Source organism: Staurois parvus, unplaced genomic scaffold (assembly GCF_062004578.1).
Source record: "Staurois parvus isolate SC_StPar_1 unplaced genomic scaffold, SC_StPar_1.0 ptg001167l, whole genome shotgun sequence".
NCBI lineage: Eukaryota > Metazoa > Chordata > Amphibia > Anura > Ranidae > Staurois > Staurois parvus.
The window spans coordinates 1,064,683-1,086,230 of record NW_028318963.1 but is presented as its reverse complement, the minus strand read 5'-3'; the positions used below and the strand labels follow the sequence as shown (position 1 = coordinate 1,086,230).

Sequence of the window (21,548 nt, the reverse complement as noted above, 5' to 3'; positions counted from 1 at the left end):
CATCCTGACATTTGGGGGATATCTGTACTGTTCTGACATTTGGGGGATATCTGTACTGTCCTGACATTTGGGAGATATCTGTACTGTTCTGACATTCTTGGATCTCAAGAAATTAGATTGTCCGTCAGTACTTCAGGATTGATCAATATTCAGATCTATACCATAGTTTGTGAACTCTATAACTTTCCTACAAACTAAATAATACATCCTAATTTGGGTTATTTTCACCAAAGACATGTAGCAGAATACATCTCGGCCTAAATTTATGAAGAACAATTATTTATTTGCAAACTTTTATAACAGAAACAAAGAAAAACGTGTTTTTTTAAAAAACAATTTTGGTATTTTTTTGTTAATTTAGCAAAAAATAAAAACCCCGGCGGTGATTAAATACCAACAAAAGAAAGCTCTAGTTGTGTGAAGAAAATGATAAAGTTTTTTTAGTTTGGGTACAATGTTGTATGACCGCGCAATTGTCATTCAAAGTGTGAGAGCGCTGAAACGTGAAAAATGGCCTGGGCAGGAAGGGGGTAAAATTGCCCGGTATTGAAATGGTTAAAGGATAAGTTCACCTTTCATAACATGAAACATGTTACACCCATATTCAGAGTGTAAACATGTAACATGTAAAATGTTATGAAAGCACCGTCCCCTGCTCCCCACCGATCCTCCACTTTGACAGCTAGTGAGAGACCGTCTCCCCACCCCCACAAGCTGTCAGATATTAAAAAAACATGGCCATGTGCGGCTCCGGCCGCATCTTTCCTCTGTGAATGAGAAAGTACAGCCTTAGCGGCTGTCATCTCGTAGTCCTCAACAGGGCTGTGGATAAGGGGGTACCACCAGTCCTCCTGTACGGGGCCCAGGCCAGCTGGGTGAATTGGATGTGGGCAGGGAAGGTGATTGGTATGGTGGGAGGGGGTAATTACTGAAACCGATCCCCTGTATGACTCTCTCTGCAGCAGCTGAACATTGGCTCCTCCCCCTCCTGCTGGCTTTCAGCTGCTGCAGAGAGAGCCATACAGGGGATCAGTTCCAGTAATTGCCCCCACCCCCACCGGACCCATCACTCTCTCTGTACACCACACATTTCCCCCTGCTGGCCGGACCCCCCTGTGTGCCCCCAGCCCCAGCTTCCTTCCTCTCCTTTCAGCTGCTGCAGAGAGCCATACAGGGGATCAGTTCCAGTAATTGCCCCCACCCGCTGCACCCATCACTGCCCCTGTGCACCACACGTTTCCCCCTGCTACCCAGACACCCCCCCCCCCCCGTGTGCCCCCACCCCCAGCGTCCTTCCTCTCCTTTCAGCTGCTGCAGAGAGTGCCATACAGGGGATCAGTTCCAGAAATTGTCCCCCCGCACTGCACCCATCACTCTCCCTGTGCACCACACGTTTCCCCCTGCTGCTGAGGCCCCCCCTGAGTGTCACCACCCCCAGCTTCCTTCCTCTCCTATCAACTGCTGCAGGGAGAGCCCTACAGTGGATAAGTTCCAGTAATTGCCCCCCCCCCCCCCCACCGCACCCATCACTCTCTCTGTACACCACACGTTTCCCCCTGCTGGCCAGACCCCCCTGTGTGCCCCCAGCTTCCTTCCTCTCCTTTCAGCTGCTGCAGAGAGCCATACAGGGGATCAGTTCCAGCGATTGCCCTCCTGGAGCACCCATTACCCTCCCTATGCACCTCATATTTCCCCCTGCTGCCCAGGCTCCCTTTTGTGCCCTCATCCCCAGCTTCCTTCCTCTCCTTTCAGCTGCTGCAAACACACAAAAAACATCTTTCAGAATGGAGAGTGGGGGAAGGGTCTGGGAAATAATTCACATTTACCAGCCCCTTCCTTTCCTAAATGAACACAATGAATGATCATTACCAATCGCCAACAGTTTACATTCATAACTGAAGCATAGTAAACTGTGTTTTTTTTTTTTTTTTTTTGGAAGGGGGACAGCCTTGCCAGGTTGGCTGTATGGGGCCCCGTGGTTTCTAACAGCAGCCCTGGTCCTCAATTACCTTGGCACTGTGGAGCGCCGTGGTAGTTGATTGAATCTTCCTGTCAGCATGTCTGCTTTTTCGTACATCCCGTACAGGCAAGCAGATTTACTAACAGATCTGCAGGAGCCCTGCATGGCACCGTCGATCTGCTGATCACTGGTGCAATGCTTTACTGGCTCCTGCAGCAAAAAATAATAAATGCACATTTTTTTTTTACCTTCCACAAAAAAATTAAAAGGTTACTTTTACTATATAAAGGATAATAGACTTAAAATTTGGGATTGCTTACATTTACCTTCCATTTATTTACCTTGATAAAAAAAAAATCCCAGCAAATATTAGTGGTTAATTGCACTTTGAGCCCCCCCCCCCAAAAAGAAGAAATTTTAAAAATTAAAAATCACACGGTCATTGGTGGCCAGTGACACTTCCAGTACCACCAACACTTAAAAAACAATCCTTCAATCACTGGTGGTAAGTGGCTTTTCAACCCCCACTTCCCCACACTTTCCTCTTTCATCTACATTCCTTCTTCCTGCCTCTGTTTACATTCAGCGCTCCGTTCTTCTGACAACAAAAGAAGGGGAGTGTTGAATGTTTGTAAACAAAGGTACTGTTAACACTTGTGATCGCTGTGATTGGTTCAGAGCGAAGACAAGGTACAGGCAGTGGTGTATTTAGGTTTTGTTCTGCCCTAGGCAACACAAAAATCGTCTGCCCCAACGGACACTGACCGACACCACCCCCCTTCCTCCTGCAGAGAGAGCCTGACATTGACCAACAACACCCCTGACCCGCACCCACTCGGGAGAGCCTTCCACACCCCCCCCCCTCCCCGACGATAGAAAGATACTCATCTTCAGAGCTCCGGACATCCCTGGGAATGGGAGTCAGGCTCTACATGCACCATCAAGCAGCCCACAGCCTATCATGGATCCCACCTGGTTCCCATGGCACGCATGTCCCTTCTTTTATCCCTTCTCTGAGGGTAGGTGTTGCCCCCCTAAAAAATGCCGCCCTAGGCAAGTGCCTTGTTTCAATTATAAATAAACAGCGCAAACATAGACCTCTTAATATAATCAATCTATAAAGTGCATAATAATACTAAATATATCATAAATAATATTAGTAGTGAAAATCCATCATAATAATAAACACCAAAAGTTCGTGAATCACAAAAAATTTCATGTAGAGATAAGAAATCCAGAAATTCTTCAGATGCAAAGAAAACTTCCACCTTCCACCCGTGCAAACCAACATCAAATACACTCACCAGATTTTGGTGAATGAAACACCTTTTAGGAATTTAATTTAATTTAATGGGATCCTAAACACTCTTTCGTATCCACTCTATAGGATTCCTCACCATCAGAATAGGCTCCACCGTTCAACCAGGGAGAAAAAAATCTCAGATAGTATGATATTGCTAATTGCTACTTTCAATAAAATCAAAGATTAAGGCCACTCACATTTCAACCACTTTTAAAAGGCACATTTATTGAAACAACCTCTTCCAGATGGAAAATGAGTGATATACAACCTCCTCAGGAATCTCACATCACAGCTCCAGGGTACAGCAGACGCTCCACAGAGAAAACCATGCACAGATCCCAAAAAATGGCCGCTGGAACGCACCGCTCAGCGTGCGTTCCACTCACCGGAAGTGACGTCAGACGTACGGGTTAAAGACCGGAAATGCGTCGACGCGTTTCGCCCCTCCCATCGGGCGTTCTCAAGACGTCCGTTTCCTGTCTGAAACTCCCTTAACCATTAGCCGCCCGGCCAATGGCTGTTTGGCGGCTTCAAAAGTGTCTCTGCACTCCGGGTGCACGCCATTTGGCGTGCTCCCGCACATGCGCAGTTTGCGCTAATGCAGAGCAGCGCAGCAGTGCGATCTGTCACCGCCATGCCAGTTATATGATGACGCTGTACTGCACTGGTGACAGTATGTAAAAAAAAAAAATTGTGAAAATAATTTTTTTTATTTTTTCATTTTCCGAAAAATTATGACAAAAAAATACAACTTCAAAAAACTCGCCATGCCTCTTATGAAGTACGTCAGACTGTCTACTCTGCTAAAAGGGGTCATTTGGGGGATATCTGTACTGTTCTGACATTCTTAGACCTCAAGAAATTAGATTGGCTGTCAGTACTTCAGGATTGATCAATATTCAGATCTATACCATAGTTTGTGAACTCTATAACTTTCCTACAAACTAAATAATACATCCTAATTTGGGTTATTTTCACCAAAGACATGTAGCAGAATACATCTCGGCCTAAATTTATGAAGAACAATTATTTATTTGTAAACTTTTATAACAGAAACAAAGAAAAATGTTTTTTTTTCAAAATTTTTGGTCTTTTTTTGTTAATTTAGCAAAAAATAAAAACCCCAGCGGTGATTAAATACCACCAAAAGAAAGCTCTAGTTGTGTGAAGAAAATGATAAAATTTTAGTTTGGGTACAATGTTGTGTGACCGCGCAATTGTCATTCAAAGTGTGAGAGCGCTGAAACCTGAAAAATGGCCTGGGCAGGAAGGTGTAAAATTGCACGGTATTGAAACGGTTAAATACCCAAAAGGAACCCACCCCTCCTTTACAGTTGGTCCAGACACAGACAAGTGCCCTGTTTGCCTTGTGGTAAATACGCCCCTGGGTACAGAGCCACTCCGGCAGGCTTTGTACATTTTGCCTGTGTTGTGTGCTGTCTAATGAGACCTTGATCCCCAGGCAGGTGCTTCACCCATCTTTGCATGCTGTCTGCAGCACTGTTTTTAAATGAGGCTCCAGAAAACCAATGTTCACCAATGTTTTTTTTTTTTTTACTGTCCTGCCGTGTCTCTGCCTTTTCCTGTAGTTATCTACTTTGTACATGCTATGTCCAGCAAAGTGATGGTGTCATAACAGATTTTGTGATGACTGTTTGCAAAGGCATTTGGTGCACATAGAGTGAATTTATATCCTTTGTAGCTATTGAGTAATGTAGATTTAAGTGAAAGATTTTGTGCCCGAAGTTCGGTCCTAAAAAAATGTTTTTCACTGACATGAACATGCAGCTGTATTGCAGAAATGTAAATAACAAGATACAGTAGAGGAGAGATCTTTTCCCGCACATGCTCACCGTGTTCACGGTTTCTTTCTAGATTTGGACTGCGGAGCCGTGTAACAGTCTCAGCACGGGGCTGCAGTGTGAAATGGACCCAGTTTCTCAGACTCAGGCATCGGAAGCCCTATCACTGCGTGGCTACAATGTCATTGGCTGGTACCACTCTCATCCTGCTTTTGATCCCAATCCGTCCATCCGGGATATCGACACCCAGGCCAAGTATCAGGTTCGATATTTTTCCTTCTGTGGGGGGAGGTTTAATAAAACTGGTGGACACAGAATCTGATGCAGTAGTGGATAGTAACCAATCAGCTTCCAGGTTTTATAGTCAAAGCTTCATTGAACAAGCTGACGTTAGAAGCTGATTGGCTGCCATGCACAGCTGCACCAGATTCTGTCGGCTCCAGTTTTAGTAAATTTACCCCTGTGTGTCTAAGATAATTCTTAACCTCTTTACGCCGGCCGCACACAAATGTGCAGCCTCCCGGCATCTGGGCCTAGACGCCGAGCGGACGCACATTTTTTTGCAATTAAGAAAAACATATGTGCTGAGAGCGCGTGCCCTACGCACTCCCAGCACACATGTCCGGTACTCACAGAAAGTTCCGATCTCCTCTTTCGATCGGGACCTTTCCCAATCATGTGACCGCCGTGATGGAGAATCACGGTGGTCACATGACCCTAAAACCCCTCCTTCCGGCTTCTGAAACCCTTAAAGGGCCGGGAGGCGCCAGCGCCAAGGGGTTAAACAGCTGCCAGCACCTAGTGAAATTATTGCATGGGCTGCAGATCCAACTCAGGTCTGATAAGGTCATTGATACCTGCCTCTCCCTTCTTTCCCTGTACGGATGAGCTCCATTGGTTCTGCAGGCTTCTCTTGGGGTAACAGGATGGGGTCTGCACTCCATTGGTCCTGCAGGCTTCTCTTGGGGTAACAGGATGGGGTCTGTGCTCCATTGGTACTGCAGGCTTATCTAGGGGGTAACAGGATGGGCTCTGCACTCCATTGGTCCTGCAGGCTTCTCTTGGGGGTAAAAGGATGTGGTCTGCACTCCGTTGGTCCTGCAGGCTTCTCTTGGGGTAACAGGATGAGGTCTGCACTCCATTGGTCCTGCAGGCTTATTTTGGGGTAACAGGATGGGGTCTGCGCTCCATTGGTCCTGCAGGCTTCTCTTGGGGTAACAGGATGGGGTATGCGCTCCATTGGTCCTGCAGGCTTCTTTTGGGGTAACAGGATGAGGTCTGCACTCGACTGGTCCTGCAGGCTTCTCTTGGGGTAACAGGATGGGGTCTGTGCTCCATTGGTACTGCAGGCTTATCTTGGGGGTAACAGGATGGGCTCTGCACTCCATTGGTCCTGCAGGCTTCTCTTGGGGGTAAAAGGATGTGGTCTGCACTCCATTGGTCCTGCAGGCTTCTCTTGGGGTAACAGGATGAGGTCTGCACTCCATTGGTCCTGCAGGCTTCTCTTGGGGGTAAAAGGATGTGGTCTGCACTCCATTGGTCCTGCAGGCTTCTCTTGGGGTAACAGGATGAGGTCTGCACTCCATTGGTCCTGCAGGCTTATTTTGGGGTAACAGGATGGGGTCTGCGCTCCATTGGTCCTGCAGGCTTCTCTTGGGGTAACAGGATGGGGTCTGCGCTCCATTGGTCCTGCAGGCTTCTCTTGGGGTAACAGGATGGGGTCTGCGCTTCATTGGTCCTGCAGGCTTCTCTTAGGGTAACAGGATGAGGTCTGCACTCGATTGGTCCTGCAGGCTTCTCTTGGGGTAACAGGATGGGATTTGCGCTTTATTGGTCCTGCAGGCTTCTCTTGAGGTATCAGGATGGGCTCTGCACTCCATTGGTACTGCAGGCTTATCTTGGGGGTAACAGGATTTGATCTGCACTCCTTTGGTCCTGCAAGCTTCTCTTGGGGTAACAGGATGAGGTCTGCGCTCCATTAGTCCTGCGGGCTTCTCTTGGGGCAACAGGATGGGGTCTGCGCTCCATTGGTCCTGCAGGCTTCTCTTGGGGTAACAGGATGGGGTCTGCGCTCCATTGGTCCTGCAGGCTTGTTTTGGGGTAACAGGATGGGGTCTGCACTCCATTGGTCTTGCAGGCTTCTCTTGGGGGTAAAAGGATGTGGTCTGCACTCCATTGGTCCTGCAGGCTTCTCTTGGGGTAACAGGATGAGGTCTGCACTCCATTGGTCTTGCAGGCTTATTTTGGGGTAACAGGATGGGGTCTGCGCTCCATTGGTCCTGCAGGCTTCTCTTGGGGTAACAGGATGAGGTCTGCGCTCCATTGGTCCTGCAGGCTTCTTTTGGGATAACAGGATGAGGTCTGCACTCGACTGGTCCTGCAGGCTTCTCTTGGGGTAACAGGATGGGGTCTGCGCTTCATTGGTCCTGCAGGCTTCTCTTAGGGTAACAGGATGAGGTCTGAACTCGATTGGTCCTGCAGGCTTCTCTTGGGGTAACAGGATGGGATTTGCGCTTCATTGGTCCTGCAGGCTTCTCTTGAGGTATCAGGATGGGCTCTGCACTCCATTGGTACTGCAGGCTCATCTTGGGGGTAACAGGATGTGATCTGCACTCCTTTGGTCCTGCAAGCTTCTCTTGGGGTAACAGGATGGGGTCTGCGCTCCATTAGTCCTGCGGGCTTCTCTTGGGGAAACAGGATGGGGTCTGCGCTCCATTGGTCCTGCAGGCTTCTCTTGGGGTAACAGGATGGGGTCTGCACTCCATTGGTACTGCAGGATTCTCTTGGGGTAACAGGATGGGCTCTGCACTCCATTGGTTCTGCAGGCTTCTCTTGGGGGTAAAAGGATGTGGTCTGCACTCCATTGGTACTGCAGGCTTATCTTGGGGGTAACAGGATGGGCTCTGCACTCCATTGGTCCTGCAGGATTCTCTTGGGGTAACAGGGTGAGGTCTGCACTCCATTGGTTCTGCAGGCTTCTCTTGGGGGTAAAAGGATGTGGTCTGCACTCCATTGGTCCTGCAGGCTTCTTTTGGGGTAACAGGATGGGGTCTGCGCTCCATTGGTCCTGCAAGCTTCTCTTGGGGTAACAGGATGAGGTCTGCACTCCATTGGTCCTGCAGGCTTCTCTTGGGGTAACAGGATGGGGTCTGCAGTCCGTTGGTCCTGCAGGCTTCTCTTGGGGTAACAGGATGAGATCTGCAGTCCGTTGGTCCTGCAGGCTTCTCTTGGGGTAACAGGATGAGGTCTGCACTCCATTGGTCCTGCAGGCTTCTCTTGGGGTAACAGGATGAGGTCTGCATGTCAGGTGATGTGATGATGTGTGACAGTGGTTGGAACCAAAGACAGGGTGGTAAGTGGCCAAAAATATAGGTCATAGATCAACCAGGATGTGAGTGGAGGATGCTAGGAGCTGACATCACTAGATAAAAAAATCTTCCTCTGAACTGTTTGAGAAACAGAATGGTAAAATTGTATTTCAGATTCTTCGCAAAAATTAATTATTTTTTTTACAGTTTGGCATTAACCTCTTCCTGATCATTCTCAGACACAGTGCTTCCTGCTCAGAAAGTGTTAACCACTGGTCTCACACAATTGGGAACTAGTCAGTGGTTTTTCTGGTCATGTGATCACTGTGTCAGCCAGTCACCGTGATCACATGAGGTTTGTTTACAAAGCAAACTTGCCACCTGCAGCTCTCACTGTGCATCTGACAAATGGAATTCCAGGTATGGATATTTTTACATAGTTACATTTGTCCAGCTTTGTATACCATACCTGTGGGATATCTCTAGAACAGGGTTTCTCAACCAAGGTTCCATGGAACCCTAGGGTTCCTCCAGAGGTGGCTAGGGGTTCCTTGAGAAATTAGGAATATTCTCCTCTCAGGTAAGCTCCCACTGACACCAATGATCTCTCTAGTTATCTGTAAGGGGATAATACTTTCCAATGATCACATTCCCACTGACCATCACACTAATGTATCATGAGTTGTAGATAGTCATTTTTAGCAGAGGTTCCCTGAGACTGGAAAATGATTTCAAGGGTCCCCTCTGTAGCTGGAAATCACTGTGGTAGGCACCCCTCCTGCAACGCTACTCCAGTGACCTTCGCTTACTCTCTGGTCCCATGCCGAGCGGCTGCCTTACTGCATTGTGAACACAGGAGGTCAGCTGCTGAGCATGGGAGCCATTCAGAATTTTCTTTGTATTTTCTCAATGAATGCAAAGCATTCTTTGATTGGATGAGGTGGAGAGGGTGATGTCACCCACCTCTCTACCTCATCCAATCAGAGAATGCTTAGCATTCATTGAGAAAATTTATTTATTTATTTCAGGTACTTGTATAGCGCCGTCAATTTACGCAGCACTTTACATATATATTGTACATTCACATCAGTCCCTAACCCTCAAGGGGCGTACAATCTAAGGCAGGGGCGGACTGACAACTCATGGGGCCCCCGGGATATAGGGGATCATGGAGCCCCTGTGTCCTTGCCCAAACTCAAAAAAGCCTATGAAAAAGGTACCAGGGGCATCTCATGGGGCCCCCTACTGACCCCATGCCCTCGGGCAGTGCCCGAGTTTCCAAATGGTCAGTCCGCCCCTGATCTAAGTTCCCTAACTTACATTCATACATACACATACTAGGGCCAATTTAGACAGGATTCAATTAACCTACCAGCATGTCTTTGGAGTGTGGGAGGAAACCGGAGCACCCGGAGGAAACCCACGCAGGCACAGGGAGAACATGCAAACTCCAGGCAGGTGGTGCCGTGGCTGGGATTCGAACCAACGACCCTAGTACTGCCAGGCGGAAGTGCTAACCATTTAGCCACTGTGCTGCCCCAAAATGCAAAGCGATCACTGAATGGCACCCATACAGAGCGAACAACCTCCTGTGTGTTCACAATGCAGCAGACTAGCTGCTCGACATGGGACTCGGAAGCTAGTGGAGATCATTGGAGTAGTGGTGTCTGCTACTGTGAGTTCCAGCTTCTAGATAGATATCACAGGTAGAGTATATATATATATATATATATATATATATACACACATCCAAGTTGGATGATTGTGAATGTGTAAAAATATCCATACTTGGAATTCTTTACTTTGCTTTGGGCATCTTGGCTTTAATTATCGTCTTGTCGTGAAGAGGTTAACAGTAGTAGACTGAATTGTATTCCAGACATCTCTCATTGTATTCATTTACTTCCTTTCTATTCAGAGTTATTTTTCTCGTGGAGGAGCAAAGTTTTTGGGGATGATCATCAGTCCGTATAACCGCAGTAACCGCCTGCCACAGTCACAGCTGTCGTGCCTGGTTATTAGTGACGATCTGAGTGAGGACGGCTCATACAGTAAGTAAATCACTCGAAGCTGATCTCCATGCAAAGTGCTAGATACACAGATGAGATATTGTACATATACCTCCAATTCTAAGATTTACCCCCGGTTCACACCTATGCGGCCGTGCAGGCCGCGTTTTGCTCGGGCACGAGAGCCCATTCCTTTGAATGGACTCCTGTGCCCGAGACATGCAGGGAAGAAGTCCTTGCACTTATTTTGAAAACGCAGCCGAGGTTCCCAGTACGGTTGCATTTCCCAGTGCGGGCGGCGTGCTATTAGAACTAATGTCACCCGCCCGCGGGTCCGCATGTCTCTGTACGGGTGGTGTGGCTGCACGGATTTTCGTGCGGATCCGCAGCAGCACCACCCGCACAAATGTGAACCTAGGGTTACACAGCACAGCTTTGTCTAGCAGAGCAGGAGGCCCAATCTTTCTCAGCTGCGCTTTCACATATAGATTCCTTACCCCATGACTGGACAGTGAAAGGAGAAGCAGCATATTGATGACATTATATCACTGTCACTCTGCTATCGCTATCCTCTTAGCATGTTGCTTGTACTGCAGCACAGTTGATTGGCTCCTTATGCTACTTCTCCCTCCCCCTCTCTGAGCTCTGCTGTTCAGGGGGCTGATAGCAAGTCAAATTCAGATACTTGCATTGTTTGTATTAAAAAAGAACTATTACAGATTAACATATAAAAACATAATTTGTTTCTCTTACATATTCCTGAAAAAGTCACAAAATATTTTTTCTCCTCCTAAAGGAATACCATACAGGTTTGATGTGGAGCACATGTCTGGTCAGCCGAGCTGGGAGGCCATTTTTGAGAAGACAAAGTGGATTATCGAGAAGTATCGCCTGTCTCATAGGTGTGTGAATCCTTGGGTTCATCCCGTTGTCAGGGCAACCAGAAAGTTCAGTTTTATTTAAAATATAACCTAGGAAGAAAATCCATCATAGAGAGTGTAAACCTCTTTCATTGATTGCACATAGGCGAGTGGATTCGGGAACTGGGGTGCAGAGATCTTCATAGATTTCACAATTTCACTGGTAGCTGCACCCCATTCAAAGCCAGATGACACTTTTATGAAACCCTTTCATCAACTGTTTTTTTTTTTTTTTTTAATAGGCCGAAGTGCCATTTTTTAGATACTTTCAGTACTAAGTACTGATACAACCAAGGCCCACAAACTTTCTGATCGGGTCCACCTGTCAGTTTTTAAGGCGGACCTGATCAGAACCTCCATCATCCTCTATGGAGCAGCGGGTGTAACTGGACATGTATCTGTTTACACCCACTTACATCCAATCCGATCCGTTTCCCCTCCTTCTAATGGATCGGATGGCTGTCGGGTGTAAATGGACAGGCGGTCCGTTTGCATTCAACCGCCCATAGAAGAAAGCAGGCTGTGTCTGCTCTGCATAAGCAGAGCGGACACAAACCTGTCGTCCGCCTGCTCAGCAGGGATCAGCAGACAGATCCTCCATTGAGTTGCAGATCCATCCGTGTGAAAGGGGCCTTACAACATTGCAAAGTTAGTAGGAATCCAACCAGTCCTGGGGGTATCCAATCCTACTAACTGCTGATTCCCTTAACACTCCCACCGTTATAAAGGAGAAAAGAGCACTGCTCCAGGTCTATCCACTTTTACCTTCACAAAAAATCAGGTGCTGGACCAGCTCACATTGAAGAACATATCAAGGAAGAAAAATGTGGATGACTGCACTCCACTACAGACTAGCTTTATTGTACAAGATCAATAGAACAAGGCGAAGTGGTGGAACACAGCTAATGCATTTCATGCTTGCTGGCACTTACTCATAGCTAGCCATAATGCCTCAGCCAGGTCATTAAGTAGAATATAAATAATCTCAATCACGCTGTACAGCTGGGCATCATTAACAAGCGAATTGATCTCAATGTGCATAATAATGAATACAAGGTAAATACAAAATATATATATATATGGACTTTTCTCTATTTTCAGCCAGACTATGTAATATACATATACACACACATATATTATATATATATATACATACACGTATATACACACACACATATATTATATATATATATACATACACGTATATACACACACACATATATGTGTGTTTATGTATGTGTATATATATGTATGTGTATGTGAATAAATATATATACAGTTGTGTTCAAAATAATAGCAGTCAGACATCACTAACCGGATCAATCACTGTTTTTGGTAGAAATGATATCTCTACATGGCAAATAATTTCCTAGCAGGTGTAGTAGAGTAATAGAAATCCAACAGACCCGACAGTCATGACATGCATGCTGCTGATTCTGTGTCATTGAAAGGGGCGTGTTCAAAATAATAGCAGTGTGGAGTTCTATTAGTGAGGTCATTCATTCTTTGAAAAACAGGTGGCAATTATTGCCCTTATTTAAGGAAGGAAGGCAGCAAATGTTATACCTGCTGGTTACAGTGCATTTCTCTCTGAAATTCTGAGGAAAATGGGTCGTTCCAGACATTGTTTAGAAGAACCTTGATTAAAAAGTTGATTGGAGGGGAAAACATATAAAGAAGTGCAGAAAATGATCGGCTGCTCAGCTAAAATGATGGCAAATGCTTTAAAATGGCAACCAAAACCTGAAAGACGTGGAAGAAAGCGAAAAACTACCATTGGAATGGATAGAAGAATAGCCAAAATGGCGCGGACTCAGCCGACAATCAGCTCCAGGAAGATGAAAGAAGGTGTGACGTTCCCTGTGAGGACTGTTACAATTAGAAGACGCCGATGTGAAGCCAAGCTATCTGCAAGAAGCCCCCGCAAAGTCCCACTGTTGAAAAAAAGACGTGCTGAAGAGGATACAATCTGCCAAAGAGCACATTGACCGGCCTAAAGAGAAATGGCGCAACATTTTGTGGACTGATGAAAGTAAGATTGTTCTTTTTGGGTCTAGTGGGCGGAGACAGTTTGTCAGACGACCTCCAAACACTGAATTCAAGCCACAGTACACTGTGAAGACCGTGAAGCATGGTGGTGCAAGCATCATGATATGGGGATGTTTCTCATACTACGGTGTTGGGCCTATTTATCGCATACCAGGGATCATGGATCAGTTTGAATACATCAGACTACTTGAAGAGGTCATGATGCCTTATGCTGAAGAGGAAATGCCCTTGAAATGGGTGTTCCAACAAGACAACGACCCCAAACACACCAGTAAACGTGCAACATCTTGGTTCCAGACCAACAAGATGGACGTTATGGAGTGGCCAGCCCAATCCCCGGATCTTAATCCAATAGAAAACTTGTGGTGTGACATCAAAAATGCCGTTTCTGAGGCAAAACCAAGAAATAGAGAAGAACTGTGGAATGTGGTCCAATCATCCTGGGCTGGAATACCTGATCACAGGGGCCAGAAGTTGGGTGACTCCATGCAACACAGATGTACAGCAGTTCTCAGAAACAGTGCGACTACAACCAAATATTCATGAAGTCATTCAAAGGAAAGCAAAATCTTCAAACATTTCTCAGTTTATATAGTGAATGTTTGAGTTTGTAAAGAAGAATACAAACACTGCGATTTTTTTGAACCGTCTAATATTCACTTTTCTTCCATTTTTTTAGAGAAACAACACAAATTTGATGTATTTTTCTTCATGTTTTGATTTGGAATAGAATGTGTCGTGTTCCCAATGCATTTGTGTGGATGGAAATAAAAGCTATAAGAAGGATTTTGAGCTTTAGTCACTTTTTTCAACACACTGCTATTATTTTGAACACAACTGTATACACACACACTAAATTAACATTGACACTTGATTATCAATTCAAAAAGATTGGATACATATCTAGTATGTAGAGTACTCTAATAAATATAAAGCATACAATAAATACATATACCCATGTAAGACAATTCACCAAGGAATTGATATGATAACACTGAAACCAACATACACACACCGGACACTTTATTAGGTACACCTTGCTAGTGCCAAGAAAATATTCCTCACACCATTACAGCACCACCTGAGCCGTTGATACCAGGCAGGATGGATCCATGCTTTCATGTTGATTACGCCAAATTCTGACCGTGTCATCTGAATGTTGCAGCTAAAATCGAGACACATCAGATCAGACAATGTTTTTCCAGTCTTCTGTTGTCCAATTTTGGTGAGCCTGTCGAATTGTAGCATCTGGGTAACCCCCTGTACTTACCCTCTCCATGCTCCAGCACTGTCCCCAACTTCTTCCCGAAGGTGGGGGAGGTGAATGTTCTAAAAGCTAGAGTTCTGTTTTAACCCTTTCGCTGCCAGAGCCATTTTTGCATTTGTTGCATGCATATTTAAAAAAATAATTTTAGGCCTGAAGATTGCATAAAACCCCCCAAACATTTCATGTATTCTTAAAACAGACACCCTAGAGCACGGGTGTCAAACTGGTGGCCCTCCAGCTGTTGCCAAACTACAAGTCCCATGAAGCATTGCAAGATTGACAGTTACAGGCATGACTCCCAAGGGCAGAGGCATGATGGGACTTGTAGTTTTGTAACACCTGGAGGGCCGCCAGTTTGACACCCCTGCCATAGAGAATACAATAGCTGTAGTTCCCATACAAAACCTTAAAGTTAATTTTGGGGCTTAAAGTAGATCTATAAGCAAAAAAAAATTTTTTTTCATTTTGGACAGAGCAAGGGAGGGGTGTATACCCCTGTCAGATTTATTTTTTTTCGCCATCTGTGTCCGATTGGGGAAATTTCCCTTTACTTCCTGTCCCATAGCCAAACAGGAAGTGAGCGGAAATCTCTGAATAGTAAAGGAATCCCCCAGGTCACCAGAATTAGTGTCCCCATTGGAAGATTTCACTTCCATTACTTTTCTGGGGACAACTCAAACTTTGGGATTTTCTTTTACTTTCACTTTCAATGATAATGGTGAACAGGACAAATAAAGAAAGTGAATCTCCCTAATGGGGGGGGCACAGACAGCAATAAAAACTGACAGGGGTTCTAATCCATCTTTACTCTATCCAAAACAAAAAAGATTATGTCTTTAGTTGCACTTTAAACCTTAAAATTGCGTGTCCCTGTGACGAAATATTAGCCGATATTTTCTACAGGCGATGCTTCAAGAGCCCCTACAGGTTGTCATTTTTGATTTAATCGCGAACAATGGTCCTAGAATTATCAATCTCACTCCAGCGTGCGCGGCAATATGTAACGTGTAGTACAATCAATGTTTTGTGTATAGTGCATTTACACTTGTACGTTCATGTATGTGAGGGGCTCAAAATTTGGGGAGGTGGGGTGGAGGGGTTAAGTACTTGGGAGTAGCTGTAATTTTTTACACTTTTCTTCAGGTTTTTTTTTTTTTTTATTTATTACTAATTTATTTTTTTTTCATCACAATTTGTTTCATGCATTTTTTGGTGACAAGTTCTCTTTAACCCCTTTCCCTTCTTAGGATTTCCCTCCCTTCCTGACCAGACCATATTTTTGCGTTACGGCGCTGCGTTACTTTAACTGACAATTGCGCAGTCATCCAACGCTTCACCCAAATTAAATGTACGTCCTTTTTTTCCCACAAATGGAGCTTTCTTTTGGTGGTATTTGATCGCCTATGCGTTTTTTTTATTTTTTGCGCTATAGAAAAAAACGACTGACAATTTTGAGGAAAAAAAACAATATTTTTGACTTTTTGCTATTAAACATGTCCACTGAAAAAATTTAAAAAATCTAATTTCGTCATAAATTTAGGCCGAAATGTATTCTGCGCCGTGTCTTTGCTGAAAAAAAATCCCAATACGTGTAAATTAATTGGTTTACGTGAAATTTATAGCGTTTACAAATGGCGGTATAGATACTGGAATTTTTTTTTTCTTTTTTCTACTAGTAATGGGGCGATCAGCGACTTATAGCAGGACTGCGGCGGACATTCTGACACTGGGGGGAACTGACTTGGTGTCATTGACATCCACAGTGACACCAATACAGTGACCAGTGCTTAAAAAAAAAAAAAGCACTGACACTGTACTAATGGCACTGGGCAGGGAGGGGTTAACATGAGGGGTGATCAAAAGGTTAACTGTGTGCTGAGAGTGTTTTACTAGGGGGCGGGGAGTGTGTGCTTCACTGTAATCACACTGCTCTGGATGGCTTTGTTGTGCAGTGTGTCTGATCTGACAGGGAGGAGAACTGTTGGTAAACAAAACAGTCCTCCTCCCTGTCGGAGTTGCTCGGTAATCACCGAGCTCTGAAGGGTAATCACTGTCCAGGACCCAGTGATTGACGGCCTCGTGGGTAGGGCTCGCGCGCGGTGCGCATGGAGGGTGGGGAACCAACACATATACGGGAGTGTGTGGAAGTTTCCATCTGACCGCCAAAAGTTGGCTTGTCAGGTTTAAGCGCACATAGCAGCCAGGACTGCGTGTAAGGCTCCATGCACACTAGCGGGTTTTTTTTAAAGCTATAAACAACGCTGAAATTAAAACCGCTGGTAATAGCGCTTTAGAAGCGTTTAGGAGCGTTAACGTTTTATTTGCGTTTTTACAGTACATGTATTGAAAAAAAGAGCTGTTATGAGCGTTTTAGTAGTGTTTAGGAGCGTTTAGCGTTTTTTTTTCTGCTGGAAAAATGCAACAAAACCTATTTTTTCTGCTCATAGACGCTGAAGCTCAAAAAAACACTACTGAATTAATCACTTCCCATCCGGCCCATGTATATAAACAGCCGGACGGGAGCATTGCTGGAGTGGGTGGCCGTTTATAAACGTACTCCTCGCTTCCCTGCCTGTGCGCGCTCCCTACACTTCTGAACAATGGAAACTGACTGCTGGAAAACGTAGGTTAAAAAAACATCTGTTTAGCCGCGTTTGCATACCGCGTTTATGCGCATTTATGAACGTTTGCGTTTACAAGCCTTTTTTAAAGATTTCCTTAGTAGACCTTCCAAAATGCCCAGAATGCACTGAAAGACAGTAAAAAAACTAACTATTTCAGACATTCTGAGAGAAATAGAGAGAGCAGAAGCAGAGAGAGCAGTATGTGTTAAGATTAGCTGTCTTTTTTTTTTTTTTTTTTGTGGTGTTTGGATGTGTTCCGGCTCATTTCTGTGCAGAAATTATTGCAGCAGTGTCTAACATAATTTATTTCATGCGAAACCTCAAAGTATGTGTCACGGATCCACGATCGCCGCCACCAACAGGCGTCAATCGCACGACCGCGACTAACAGTAATACGTCACGCCCACGGCGTCAGACCCCAGACCTTCTCAGCAAACTCGTGACCGAAGGACCGGCCGATCTAAAACCGCGGTGTGATGCGCGTAACAAGGCCACACTCAGCCGCAGCCAGCACAGCGATTGCCTAGCTAATGGACTACAATCGGTGCCTGCAGCCTGAATGCGCTTGTTACTGGGTCAGGTTAAGTACGCAACTAACCCTCTACTGCCACCACCACTTTTGTCGGAGACTGGGAAACTCCCGTTATCAAATATACACTATAATGATTGAAATATTGATCTATATAGCACGGCCCGCGGACCTGCTATACAGAGATATAACAAACAGTAGCGTCTCTTCAAAGGCAGGGGTTCGTGAATTGCAAGTAAGCGCTTAGAAACAGTTTAACACTTTCAGAAAGAAAGATTTATTACTAAAAGGGTCAAAACAGGTGCAAGACAATATTTACAAAGAGATGTCACAAAAATATATATATATGTATATAAAGACACAGCAAAGAGATATTTAGGAAGAAGATTACAGGGTTAAGTTACTTACCCATATGCCTGGGTTTGCAGATCCAAGTTATAGAGCAGGGTGAGTTCTTGATCTCCCTTTGTTACGATGTTGCTGGGAGATCTCTGTGTGTGTCAAGCTCTAACTCACTTGTCTCTCTTAAAAGTCCCTCTCAAAGGGAAGGGGGGGGCTCTTACTACACGTTTTGGGAGTGGTCAGTGGGAAACTGAATTAACTATAGCTTCATAATACATGACATGAAACATACGGTTGACCTGAGGAATGTGCAATTACTCTGGTCAGTTTGATAATGTGTGGGCTTACCCCGTTTTGGGTCAATGCTTCCCAGCCCTCTGAGAAATGCGGCCTTATCAGACGTAGGTGAGAAAGGTGACAGTTCCCCCAGACTGCTGGTGCCAACTCAAGATGTCTTAACCTGGTTGACCCGCACCATCTGTCAGGAGATAACGTTTGCCTCGCAGGACTGGAAAGGGGGGATGTGAGGAATGAGCGAGGTATACCACAAATAACAGAACGGAACAAGAAAAAAAAAGGTTGAAGGAGAACTCCGCTCCGACTCTGATGAGCAGGTTTGCTACAGTATGGTGTACCGGGTCCATCTGAGTAATGGGAAAACGCTTTGCATGCATTTTTCTTGATGAAAAAAGGCTCTGGACAGCATCTGGACATGGAAGAGTTTAAAAAAATTTCCAAATGCTTATAAACGCGGTTAGCGTTTGGCGTTTGAAATGCTGATAAAATGTACTCCTGAACGCAAGTTTGGCGCGTTAAAAAAAACCGACTGTAAACTCAACTGCCTGTAAATGACGAGGTGTACACGGCCACATAGGAAAACATTAGAGGGAGTTCAGGGACTGCTGAAAAAAACGCAGAAAAGCTCCTGAACGTCAGTTTATCAGCTGCAGTGTACATGGAGCTTAAAAGGGTTAACGACACCAGATTTACAGTTGAATGCAAAAAATGAAAAAATGAATTCGCTCTTTAGCAGGGTAACGACTCGGGAACAACGTCTGGCCAGCAGCACTCAAATGTAAGAAGTTCGTTCTGGAGGTGTGATTCCACTTTGAACAGAAGATCAGGGATAATGTCATTAATTCCCATTATTTCTGACCTGTTCATAAATACGAAATCAATCCGGGGTCTAATTATATTTCCCCTTCACACATCGACTTACTAACTGAAAACCGCTTAATTGTTCGCCCGCCGCAGATCGATGTGTAAGCGTCGGGTTTTAATGGGATATTGGATTGGAGGAGCAGACTTTGATCCGGACTTGTTCTGATAGGGTTCATCTCAGCACAGCAGACTATTGATCGGGAGACTTCCTCAGCACACGCCTCATCCTTCTTCTCTCGGTGCGAAACACGATTTTCTACTAACTACCCTTTGGGGTCTCTTTATAAAGGAAACCGCAATTTCCCCGACCGCTAATACTTTGTTTTTTTAATCTGCCCGGGGCAATCTCTGCAGTCGTTCATTAGATTTGACAAAAGTGAGAACGATCCAACAAAATCCAGTTATTGGACGGTCTATACCGGCTCATAAAGACCTCCCGGGTTATTTATTTGCTGTTCTCACCGCCATCAATCCTGTTGTTATATAACATGGTAAATAAAAGCCAGAAATGGGAACTGCTGGCCACACTGCTAGACGTCGGTCCGGGGAACCTTCAAGTGTAATTCCAGGACAGGACTACTGCATGGTTGGAAATTGTTCAATCCTGATGTACTGACGGCCTATCTCATTTCTTGAGGCCCTAAAATGCCAGGAAAGTACAAAAACCGCCCCCCTCCCCAAATCACCCCTTTTTTGGAGAGTAGACAATCCAAGGTATTTAGTAAGAGGCATGATGAGTGTTTTTTAAGTTGTAATTTCTGTGTCAGTTTTTGTTTTGGAGAAGGAAGAAATTAAATATAATTTTGTGCATTTGTTCACTTGCCAGAGCAATACAGCATCTCAGTTTAACTGGTGTGCAGTGGTCAGGGACACTGACTGGTGACAGTATGTAAAAAAAAAAAAAAAAATAAAATAAAAAAAAATATATATATAGGCAGCACAGTGGCTAAGTGGTTAGCACTTCCACCTGGCAGTACTAGGGTCATTGGTTCAAATCCCAGCCACGGCTGCACTACCTGCCTGGAGTTTGCATGTTCTCCCTGTGCCTGCGTGGGTTTCCTCCGAGCACTTCGGTTTCTTCCCACACTCCAAAGACATGCTGGTAGGTGAATTGGCTCCTGTCTAATTGTCCCTAGTATGTGTATGTATGAATGTGAGTTAGGGACCTTAGATTGTACGCTCCTTGAGGGTTAGGGACTGATGTGAATGTACAATATATATGTAAAGTGCTGCGTAAATTGATGGCTCTATATAAGTATCTGAAATAAATAAATAAGTGCCAAATAAAATTGAAAAAAAAAAAAAAATACTGACTGGTGACAATATGTAAAAAAAAAAAAAAAATTTATATATATATTTTTTTTTTTACATATTGTCACCAGTCAGTATTTTTTTTTTTCAATTTTATTTGGCACTTATTTATTTATTATTTATTTCAGGTACTTATATAGCACCATAAATTTCTGCAGCGCTTTACATATATATTGTACATTCACATCAGTCCCTAACCCTCAAGGGGTGTACAATCTAAGGTCCCTAACCCTCAAGGGGCGTACAATCTAAGGTCCCTAACTCACATTCATACATACACATACTAGGGACAATTAGACAGGAGCCAATTCACCTACCAGCATGTCTTTGGAGTGTGGGAGGAAATCAGAGTACCCGGAGGAAACCCACACAGGCACAGGGAGAACATGCAAACTCCAGGCAGGTAGTGCAGCCGCGGCTGGGATTTGAACCAATGACCCTAGTGCTGCCAGGCGGAAGTGCTGACCACTTAGCCACTGTGCTGCCTATATATATATATATTTTTTTTTTTTCTATTTTATTTGGCACAATATATATTTATTTTTATTTTTTTTTTTACATACTGTCACCAGTCAGTATTTTTTTTTTCAATTTTATTTGGCACTTATTTATTATTTATTTCAGGTACTTATATAGCACCATAAATTTACGCAGCACTTTACATATATATATTGTACATTCACGTCAGTCCCTAACCTTCAAGGGGCGTACAATCTAAGGTCCCTAACTCACATTCATACATACACATACTAGGGACAATTAGACAGGAGCCAAATATCCTACCAGCATGTCTTTGGAGTGTGGGAGGAAACTGGAGTACCTGGAGGAAACCCACACAGGCACAGGGAGAGCAAACTCCAGGCAGGTTGGGATTCGAACCAACAACCCTAGTACTGCCACTACTGTACTTTGTTTTTCACATACTGTCACCAAAGCAGTGCAGCGTCTCCATATGACTGGTGT

The 21,548-nt window shown here is 44.7% G+C and overlaps 1 protein-coding gene across 3 annotated transcripts in view; it reads left to right on the top strand.

Annotated features, from left to right (window-relative positions):
* Positions 1 to 21,548, top strand: part of MYSM1 (Myb like, SWIRM and MPN domains 1) — a 79,890-nt gene that overhangs the window by 45,590 nt on the left and 12,752 nt on the right. For all 3 annotated transcript variants that reach the window (XM_089659596.1, XM_089659595.1, XM_089659597.1), the window contains 3 exons: positions 5,139 to 5,327; positions 10,292 to 10,424; positions 11,179 to 11,284. In XM_089659596.1, the coding sequence (XP_089515722.1) occupies positions 5,139 to 5,327; positions 10,292 to 10,424; positions 11,179 to 11,284 (428 nt within the window). The remainder of the gene's footprint in view (positions 1 to 5,138; positions 5,328 to 10,291; positions 10,425 to 11,178; positions 11,285 to 21,548) is intronic.